General features: G+C 43.5%; 1 protein-coding gene across 1 annotated transcript; it reads left to right on the forward strand.

Moving 5' to 3' along the window:
• Window positions 1-5,792: 5,792 nt before the first annotated feature.
• Window positions 5,793-7,471, forward strand: LOC135598130 (cytochrome P450 94C1-like). The gene has a single exon (XM_065091671.1). The coding sequence runs from the start codon at window positions 5,838-5,840 to the stop codon at window positions 7,344-7,346; it is 1,509 nt and encodes a 502-aa protein (XP_064947743.1). The 5' UTR covers window positions 5,793-5,837; the 3' UTR covers window positions 7,347-7,471.
• The last annotated feature ends 4,059 nt before the right edge of the window (window positions 7,472-11,530 follow it).

An 11,530-nucleotide genomic window follows, 5' to 3' on the forward strand; every position in this document is an offset into this window, starting at 1 on the left:
TCTGATACCATGGAACCTGCAATAATTCTCAAAATGACCCCTATACTCGTCACCATTATATGATCGAATACACTTTAGTTTTTTATCAATTTCTCTTTCAACACTGACATGAAACTTCTTGAAAACATCGAGTACCTGATCTTTAGATTTCAAAGCAAAAGCCCACACTTTTCTAGAATGGTCATCAATAAAAGTAATAAAATAAAGAGCACCTCCAAGAGTTCTAGTTTGCATAGTATAAACATCAGTATGAACTAGATCAATAATATCTGATCTTCTAGATGATGGATATATATGAAATGCAACTTTATGTGTTTTTCCAACTAAGCAATGATCACAAGATTTAAGAGATGTACCTTGCAACACTGGTAAGAACTGCTTTCTAGCAAGAGTTTGAAGTACCTTCTTGCTGATATGTCCAAGCCTCTAATACCAAAGATCTATACTTTCACCTTTTTGAATTGCATTAATCTCTCCTTTATGTAGCTTAGCTTCCATGACATAAAAAGAGTTAAATTTCTTTCCTCTTGCCACAATCAAAGAACCTTTAGTGAGTTTCCATTTGCTTTCACCAAAATAGTGTGCAAAACCCTCATCATTAACTATATCTGTAGATATCAAGTTAAGACGAATATCTGGAACATGCCTTATATCTTTGAGTATTAATTTGCTCCCAATACTGGTCTCGAAGCAAATATCTCCAATACCCACAATCTTAGATGTACCACTGTTTCCCATTCTGACATTACCAAAATCACCAGCAATGTAAGATCTAAAGAAATCGCCATGAGAAGTGACATGAAATGAAGCACCAGAGTTAATTACCCAATTACTGTCCTGAGCTACAAGACTAACACAACCTTGATCATAGACAATAGTGATATTACCTTTAGTAGTAACTGTATTGGTCTCTTTCTCATTTTTCTTCATTTCATTATGTTCTCGCTTCCAAAACCTACACTCTTTCTTCATGTGACTTGGCCTGTTACAATGAAAACATTTGATATCTCTTCTAGACTTAGATCTTCCTCTATATCCATGTGGTTTCTGCTATTACTTCTTCCACGTCTTTCTTGCTTTTCAGTAACAAATGCACCAAAAGAAGATTCACCATATTCTTTCCTTCTGGCATCTTCATTTAGCAAACTATCTTTAATCATATCTATAGTTAGAGTCCCCTCTGGCATGGAGTTACAAATTGTCACCACATACGTTTCCCAATTTTTTGGTAAAGAGCTGAGAAGTAATAATCCTTGCATCTCATCATTTATATTCATTTTCATAGCAACCAACTTGTTTGCAAGACTCTGAAATAGGCTTATGTGCTCAACAATATTACCATCATTTTTATTCTTCAAATTTACAAGTCTTCTGATGAGAGAAATTCTATTTCCTACTGTCTTCTTCGCAAAGAGGTTTTCTAATCTTTGTCAAACAACATCAGCTCTAGTTTCATCTGAAATATGCTCATGCAAGTTTATATCCATCCATCTTCTAATATATGCAATGGTTTTTCTATGTTGAACTTCTCATTCTTCATCGTTCATAGTAGAAGATTTATCTTTAACCTTGATAGGCTTATACAAATTTTTACAATAAAGCAAATCTTCCATCAGACGCCTTCAAGTGGAATAATTTGATAAGTTCAATTTAATCATACCATCTGACTGTTTCATTTCAATCATATAAGAAAACTAGCACCAAACAACTTGGCTCTGATACCACTTGTTGGGAAAAAACTTGTTAAAGTGGAATATTCTTTTCCCTCTTTGTATATCAAAATGGGTTCCTTATCAAAATACCAACTTGATATCCAAATGAAAATATCAACTAGCACAGCATAAACAATAGAACAAAAAATTAATCACACAGTGAGACCAAATCTTTTAACGTGGAAAACCCAATGTGGGAAAAACCACGGGATCGTAGTCCACCTCAAACTTCCACTATCAATAGTAATGATAACAAGTTTACAATAGGTCTTCTCTAGAATAACTAGAGGATCACAATAACATCAAGATCATAGATCTTGGCTCAAGAATAGCATATCTTCATCATATTGGGTGGATCTCCTTATAAGAGAATTTTAGGTCTCACAAAGTGGGTACAGCAAAAAAGTACCTCATAGAGGGTAAAATGTAGATCAACACCGTTAGGATTGTAGAGCTTGCTACAATTTTATGTAGAGCTTGCTAAAATTTGGACCAAAATTTTATGTGAAGAATCTTTAAAAACCTTACTTTCTCTCTCTATTTCTCTCTCCTCTTTTCTCTGCACGCCGCCGCATACGTTCATTACCCACACATGCTGCACCGAACCCTTCCTCTTGTTTTCTGCCTTCAATTAGTGATTTGGGCTCAATAGGCCCAATTGTCCAAGCCCACATATGGGTTGGACCTAACACTGAGTGAGGTTTCAACTAGGTTGACCCTTTGCTGACGAATAATACAAGTATGCCTCACGACTTAGGCAATTTCAGCTAAGTCCATGACATATCCCCGACCCTATTCTGCTATCTTATCGCGGATCTTTCATTAACATCGTCATCAACTTTACTAACTGTAGAAGAGGAGCAAGTCGCTGTCATTGATCGTTAGCCCATCTATTGTCGATCTTCCACTGATGCCATCGTCGTCAGCTCTACTAGCTACTAAAGAGGAGAAAACGAATTTCATCAATCACTAGCCCTAGCTTGCTCATTTGCCATCTATTTTTGCTGACATCATCACCATAAGCTCTACCACTAGTGGAAAAGGAGTCGAAAAGGAGGAGAAACACAAATAGGAGAAGGGAGAAGAGATGGAGAAGGAAGAAAGAGAAGAAATTAGGAGAAGAAGAGAAGGATATTTTGGTATATTTACAAAAAGATAGTTTAGATATATTAAAAAATATTAAAATAATATTATCGATAGTAAAATAAAGGTTATAAATAGTAATCTCTGAATGAAAATTACCGATTAGCTTATAATGATAGAGAATACGTGCATTAATCCTCTCAGAACTCAGTATTAAGTGAAGCCTCATTCATTGGATGCAGTTTTATTAATAAAAAGATTAAATGTATTTTTGTCATTGATTCAACATAGTGTTTAGTGCCATGCATAGCAATATCCCAAGTCTCCCAACTTAGGTTCTCAACTCTTGAACATGTGCAGCTTTTTCCCGGTAGCATATGCTCAACTCTCTCTCCTCCTTAGTTTCTATCGCCAAGGATCTCTGCAACTACAAGTTCTAACCATGAAGCCACGGATCTTAGATCCCCTGTAAGTTGACTGATTCATCCTTTACTAACCTTTATGGTGGCTTTTACCAGTTAGGATAGACTGGTTTTGCATTATCTGAACATTAGGCTACTATCACTGAAGCAAGGTTTCCATGTATGACAGAAACGAGTAGCCAAATTGTCAACCAAGTAGGATCATAAACAATAGATGAACGGACAACCACAGAATCTGATGTCCATGGGGGGGATGTGCCCGTAGCTCTCAGCTCGCCAAACGCTCATGGTTTTAATCCATCATTCCGGAACCTGATGGCTGCTGCTGAAATCTGCTTCTCCTCTGCTGAAGCGGATGGCATAAAAAAAGAAAGCTTATTTTTTTTAATCCTCTCCAAGACAACGCACAAGCAATCAGCCATTCAATTCCGCCAAGCTTCCATTGCCATTTCTGATTCTTCGTGACAGAGGGGATGTGCATGTGATTTCATTCGATCTGATACCAACAACAGGGAGCATGCATGGCCTTCACAAGGCCCTACCACAAAACCAATCCTCCAGATTCATGAATGCTCCACTCGAGTCAGGGGCGACTGTGTCAAATCAAATCAAATGGTAAGATTTCAATAATCAGTTAGTATATTCTCAGTGATTATAATACTAAATCTTGATAACATTTCAGTCAATCTATTGTATATATATATAGTAATTTATGATGCACCGTAAATACCCAATCATTGGGATTCTTTGCAACAGCTTTCTTACTTGAAAATTTTGCGCATGCTTATATAGAGATCTACCGACAGATCTTTCAGAAAACTAATTTATTATTTTTTGATATGGTTTCAGACAGTTTCCTTTCTTCTACTACAGCAATGTCGGCGGCCTTCTGATCAAATTGGTCAAGTTTTTCTTCCTCTCAATCGGCCCTATCTGTCTTGTTCATAAGAATATGATCGCTGCCTCTCCATCCCACTCATCAGCCGCTCATTCGACCTCCCACTAAGCTGCTCTATCCATTCTAACTTCCATCCATCTCTAACTCCCCACTAAGTAGCTCACGTGGACCCACCCACATTTTTCTTTTTATACAAAGAGATCAGTGCTCATTTTCCAACAAAAAAACAAATAAGTCATTTTTCTTGAAAGAAACATATCGGTTATGTATAAATTTTATCTTAAAATCTTAATTGAGAGGTTGATTCATCCCAAATAAGTAAGTAGTGTATTTGTGAAATCAAATCTTTCACTTCAAATAAGTGTTATATTTGACTAAATTATATATATATATATATAAGATTAAGAAATCATAAATCTTATCATTTGATTAGATTTGATGATAGCGATGGATGATGGTGAGCAAGATCGGCAAAGCTAACCCACAGTTTTGAGAGGCTTCCTGTGAGTGGTGAGTTGTGTCAGCAGGGCATAGACATGGTCAACCTGCAAGTATTGGAGGAGATGCTGATGAAAGTGGCGCGAGTGTAGCAGCGACAAAGACCACCAAATTGATTGAAATAATGTGCTTCTGTCATTGAATGAAATCCTGAAAATTTGAGATAAAAAAAAAGAGAAAATAACATGCCATTGGAACATTATGATCGAGAACAAAGGTAGCCATTTTTGGATTAGTTTATCCTCGAAATGGAACGCTGAGTCATCGACAGAGACGAAATGATGACACAACTTTATGTCACGGAAATCAAGAAAGATGCGATGATACCGCCACAGGCCCCCGCCGACGTGGAGTCAGATCAGATCAGGTCCGTGTCAGTGTCTCTCCGGTTGCGGGCTGATGGATTTCTATTAGGAAGAACAACATAGCATTTTGTAAACTACACCTGCAGTTATACAGTGTTGAGAAAAAAATACCGTGAATGATTTATTTGATATACATTTATTTTGGCTAGATTGACATGAAACATCATTCCACGTAGAATGTTTTCGTTTTGGTACCGTCCAACATTTGTTGACTTATTTAAGATCACCACTAGATAATATTTTAAGAAAGAGAAATTAGATCACCCGAGATGTATATCCAATGATGTCCCCATTGGTTAGTTTCATCATCGCTGTCTGCTGAAGACGATCTCATCCTGAGCCTCCAGATATTGCGAAGGGTCACACCTACTCACTGTGCTTGAATTGGGATACCGAAGTGCCCCTTGGAATTGAGACTAATTCCCCCCGTCTAAGCCAAATCATGGAAATCCACAAAGAAGACGAACAGATCATTTGATGTAGAACTATATGTATATGTATAATCGATCAACACCAACCCATGTATATACGCACGTGTATGCCCATGACGACTATTCTAATGGCTACGTCACAGTGCAGAAGAGTCCAAGAATCTTATCCAACAAGATGGAACACGACAACGCCTATTGCGCGAAGCAGTCTCGCACGGGCCACAAGGATCTACGCCACGATCCAAACCCCTGTCTTCCAAATCAATGTCGCGTGCCTCCAAAATCACCCGTCACCCTCCATTATTATATCCCTCCTTTTCCTTCCTTTCCACAAGTTGAGATAAACAAACACGTCTCGTGACCCCATGTCTGCCACGGCCACCAAAATAAGACCCGCTTCCGACTGATTGAGCTCTGCAAAGCTAGCCATGGAAGTAGATGCGCTGCAGTCTCACTTCTCCCTCCTCTTCTTCTCCTTCTCCATTTCCTTGGTGGTCGTCGCGGTTTTGGTGGAGCTGCTGAGGACTCGGCCATGGTGGTGCAACTGCGCCGTCTGCAAGGCCTACGTGACGTCGTCGTGGTCGGCGGAGTTCGACAACCTCTGCGACTGGTACGCGCACCTCCTCCGGGAGTCGCCCACACGGACCATCACTGTCCACGTGCTCGGATGCACCGTCACCGCCAACCCCGACAACGTGGAGCACATGCTCAAAACCCGCTTCGAGAACTACCCCAAGGGAAAACCTTTCGCCTCCATCCTCGGCGACCTGCTCGGCCGCGGCATCTTCAACGTGGACGGCGAGCACTGGCGGTTCCAGCGCAAGATGGCGAGCGCTGAGCTCGGCAGCGCCGCGGTCCGCGTGTTCGCGTCGCAGATCGTCGCCGAAGAGGTCGGGTTCCGCCTGCTGCCGCTACTCGACATGGCGTGCAAGAACGATGCGGTGCTCGACCTGCAGGACGTGTTCCGACGGTTGGCGTTCGACAGCATATGCAAGATCTCGTTCGGGCTCGACCCCGGCTGCCTCCAGCTGTCGCTGCCCATGTCGGAGTTCGCGGCGGCCTTCGACAAGGCCACGAGGCTATTGGCGGGGAGGGCGACACATACGATTCCGGCGATATGGAAGGTCAAGCGGCTCTTCAACCGGGGATCGGAGGGACAGATCCGAGAGGCGATCGAGCTGGTGGATCTCCTGGCCAAGGAGGTCGTCCACCAGAGAAGGAAGTATGGCTTCGCGTCGGACCAAGATCTCCTGTCCCGGTTCATGAGATGCATCGACAACGACAGGTACCTCCGCGACATCGTCATCAGCTTCGTGTTGGCCGGCCGCGACACCGTCGCGTCCGCCCTGACAAGCTTCTTCATGCTACTCTCTCGCTACCCGGCGGTCTGCTCCGCCATTCGAGACGAGGTCGAGGACATCGTTGGGAACGCCCCAGCGCTCGCGAGCTACGACCAACTGAGGGAGTTGCACTACTTGCATGCGGCCTTGTACGAGAGCATGCGGCTGTACCCGCCGGTGCAGTTCGACTCCAAGTTCTGCCTCGACGACGACGTGCTTCCGGACGGCACATTCGTGAGGAAGGGAACGCGGATGACGTACCACGCCTACGCCATGGGGCGGATGGAGGAGTTGTGGGGGAGCGACTACGCCGAGTTCCGACCGGAGCGGTGGATCAGGCACGGCCAGTTTGTGCCGGAGAGCCCGTTCAAGTATCCGGTGTTCCACGGCGGCCTTCGCGTGTGCCTCGGCAAGGAGATGGCGCTGATGGAGATGAAGAGCGTGGTCGCGTTGGTCATCCGCGATTTCGACGTCGACGTGCTCGGAGGGAACCGACCGCCGAAGTTCGCGCCCGGCCTCACGGCCACCCTCAGTGGAGGGCTCGCCGTCAGAGCACGCCGGAGAACGGGCAGTGCCGCCCCACACGGGACAAGCTAACAACCACATGTGTCAATGGCCAAAAATGCACTGCCAAAAAAAATTTATGCTGCAATTCTACTAGAAAAATTGTACAGAATTTTCATTAACCGCCCATTTAACATATTTTTTAGTCTCAACTGTCGGTTGGTATCCGTCAAAACATTTTTCTGGTTTCCAACTTTTACATGAAAAATGAGTATATAATTATGATGTTGATATTTGTAATATTTATATATATATCATATAACTATATATATTTTTTAAACTGTATTAAAATGTTGGGGGGGAAGGGGTTTACAAAAGCAGCAATGCAGGGGTCATTACAGTCCCAAAAAACAAAAATTGGAGAATCCACCGTTCTCCTAAAATTAGCAAATCGGCATGCTCTGCTGTTAGCATCATGAGGCGCATGGACCATACTGACAACCTGAAGTTGGGAAGAATAAAAATCCGAAATCTGATAAAATATTTGTAAGGAGCCATGGGAAGTTTGACGTTTCCTAGACCAACTATGATGATGCAAATGGTAGTGAGATTTAAATCTACAGCCTTTTGGAGCCGTTGTAGCATCGTCAAAACTTGTGCTAGTATGGGCAGATTAAGTGTGGAAGTTGTTGCCTCCAATCCCACGGGTGGAATGATCGCTTGCACGGAGAACGTAATCTCTGATAAGTAGATGAGATTTCCTTAACTGTTGAGGGAAATCTCTCTTGAGCGAAATCCTCTAACCTGTTGAGGAAAATTCTCCCTTCTAACATGTATAAAAGGAAGGGGATATGTTAATAACAATCAACTTCTTCTATAACTTGTTTATCTATTTATTTTCTAACATGGTATCAGAGCAGTTCCTCCTTGGCGACAGCAGTATCGCCGTGTGTTAGCCAAGCGGCCACAGTAACAATTCAGAGCCGGTGCTAACGAGCACCGTCTTGGCTCTGCTCATCCACTCCTTCTCTTCCTTCATCGTCGGTCTTGCTTTTCTTCGCCGGCCTTGCTCCCTCTCCTATTTGCTGCCTACAGCAAACACTCTTTGTCGCCGTCACGCAAGGAGGAAAACATTCTCTCACTGCCTCCTCAATAGCGGTGAACGGCGAACAGTGGTGTCTTCCTCGCTTCCCGGCCAGCAACAGTCGCAATTGCTGCATCTTCCTCTACCGCAGCAGCTTTCGCTGCCGCTTCCCTCTACACAACGACGCCTCCTTAACGGCGGTGTCCTCCTCCTCAATAGCGACGAACGGCGAACGACGGTGTCTTCCTCGCTCAGTCTTCCTTGCTTAACAACGGCTGCCGCGTCTTCCTCCTTCGCTGTCGCAGCCGCTTCCCGGCCAGCAGCAGCCGCAACCGCTGCATCTTCCTTCCTCTACCGCAGCAGCTTTCGCTGCCGCTTTCCTCTATACATCTAATTGCTGCAGATTTCTCTCACTGCAGTTTCCTTGAGTACCGCTGCAGATTTTCGTGGCTATTTCCTGGCGAACCGCAATCTTGAGTACCACTGCAGTTTTCGCGGCCATCTTCCGGCGAACTGCAGCCTCTACAATCTGCTGCAGCAAGCAACAATCCACAGTAGCGAACCGTAGTCTTGAGTACTGCTGCAGTTTTAGCGGCCAGCTTCCGGCGAACTGCAGCCTCTACAATCTGCTGCAGCAAGCAGCAATCCACAGCAGTGAACCACAGTCTTGAGTACCGCTGCAGTTTTCGCGGCCATCTTCTGGCGAACTGCAGCCTCTATAATCTGATGCAGCAAACAGCAATCCACAGCAGCTGCTAGCAGCTTTGGGCACTGTTGTAGATTGCCCAATCTGCTGCAGCAATCTACAGCAATAGCCCCCTCCCTTATTCTCCACCTTGTGTGACCTGAGTATCACACAAGGTTCGCTGCATCTCCTTAAAAAAAAAAAAAAAAAAATACACATAAAAAAAAATGTCTTCATTCACTTCTTCTGATGTTTCAGTTCCTGTAGGGACTCCCACTTCTTGTTCTTCTACAGGGCTTATCTCCATCAATGCTGCCATGCTGATCCCCTTTAAGTTATCAAAGGGTGGCAACTATGCGTCCTGGCGAGCTCAATTTTCTAATCTTTTATTTGGATACGACTTGTTAGGTTACATTGATGGCTCTTTCAGTTGTCCTCCGGCCATGCTCAACATCCCCGGCGATCCCAGTCCAGTACCCAATCTAGCTCACAAACTGTGGCTACATCAAGATTGTCTCATCCTCCAAGCTATTCAAGCTTCAGTTGCTGGATCCGTTGCTCCCTTGATATCTTCATGTGTGACAGCTGTCGATGTATGGTCTACACTGCAAACCACCTTGGCAAATCATTCGCGTACTTGCAAGCTCAGTCATCTATCCAAGCTTTTGGTGACGAAACAAGAGGGAAGTACTATCTCTGATTATCTACAACATATCAAGGTTATCATTGATGACTTGGCCTTGATAGATCATTCCCTATGTGACGAAGAGGTTGTCATTCGTACCCTCAATGGTCTCGACACCGACTACAAGGAATTGGCTGCTGCAATTCGGGCACGCGACTCGCCAGTCTCTTTTGAAGATCTCTATGATAAACTGACTGACTACGAGATGTACTTGAAGCGTGCGGACAAACTGCCTGGATCAACTGTCACAGCTCAAGTTAGTCACAAGTCTAAACGGAAGAGCACTCGGTACTCACCGAACATCACCCAAGGTTTGGCTAATGCGCCTCTTGATTCTGTGAGTTCCATGCAACACCCCTCCTATCCTCCTAGTCATCACTTCTCGCAAAGTGGTAACTCCAGCCATCATCCGTCTTGGCGTCCTGCCCTACCGAGCCATCAAAGATGGGTCGTTTGCCAACTATGTGACAAAGTCGGCCACTCCGCTAAAGTTTGCTGGTCTCGTCCCCGCCTCCCTACTTTGTCACACTAGCCTCAGGAAAATCTCCTAACTTCTCCGACACCTAGCCAATCCAACTGGATTGTCGACTCTGGTGCCTCTCATCACATCACCGCTGATCTTCAGAATTTGTCTCTTCACAATCCCTACGGCGGCGATGAAGATATCATCATCGGTGATGGTAAAGGACTTTCTATAACTCATACTGATTCCATAACGCTTAATTCTGACTCTAATACATTTACCCTCGATGATGTTTTATGCGCCCCTCATATTAAACGCAACCTCATTTCTGTTTCTCAATTTTGCAAACATAACAATACTTCCATTGAATTCTTTCCTGATTCATTTCTTGTTAAGGACTTGAGCACGGGGGAATCATTGGTCCAATGCCCGAATAAAGACAATATTTACGAATGGCTGTCAGCCTCTCGAATAACCCAGCCCACTATTCATTCTTCTGTTGTGGCTCCAGTTGATGTGTGGCATCGTCGGCTTGGTCATCCCTCGTCCTTTATTCAGTAGAAATTATTATCTTGTCACTCTCTTCCTCTTTTTAAGTCCACTAATTCTATGATGCATTGTGATGCTTGTCTTAGTAATAAGAGTCATCGACAGCCTTTTGGCTCATCTTCCATTTCCTCCTCTAAACCTTTTGAAATTATATATACTGATGTTTGGGGTCCTGCTCCAATCTTATCTTTTGATAAGTTCCGATTTTATGTTATTTTTGTAGATCACTTCTCTAAGTACACATGGATATATCCTCTTTCTCATAAATTTGACGTTTCTCGCATTTTTTCCACTTTCCAGAAGTTGGTCGAAAACTATTTTCAATCTACCATTAAAACAGTATACTCTGATGGTGGTGGTGAATATCAAGCCCTGACATCCCATTGTTAGAACCCTTGCAGATTCTAAACTTGGGGTTGATCTCTTTAGGGGATCGGCCTCCTTGGAACTCTATAGGGGTTCCTCCTTCCAAGTTTGCTGCTCAAAGGCTGCAGAAAAGATTCATCTATTGCTTATGAAAAGAGGTGGAATACATGACTATTTATAGGGCTTCTAAACCCTAACTCCTAATAGGACTCTTACTTAAGACTCCTACTTCTAAACAACTCCTAATAGGACTCCTACTCAAGACTCCTACTTCTAACCAACTCCTAATAGGACTCCTACTCAAGACTCTTATTCCTTTATAACTCCCTATTCTTCTCTAAGAAATAACATCCTAACCCTAGCCGGTCTCTTCACCTCTTTAATAGGGGTCGGCTTAGGTAGGTTTTACATGAATGTCTCTCTCAATTAGGACTCTCCTAGCTAG

The sequence above is a fragment of the Musa acuminata genome, chromosome BXJ2-1, assembly GCF_036884655.1.
Source record: "Musa acuminata AAA Group cultivar baxijiao chromosome BXJ2-1, Cavendish_Baxijiao_AAA, whole genome shotgun sequence".
Taxonomy (NCBI): Eukaryota; Viridiplantae; Streptophyta; class Magnoliopsida; order Zingiberales; family Musaceae; genus Musa; species Musa acuminata.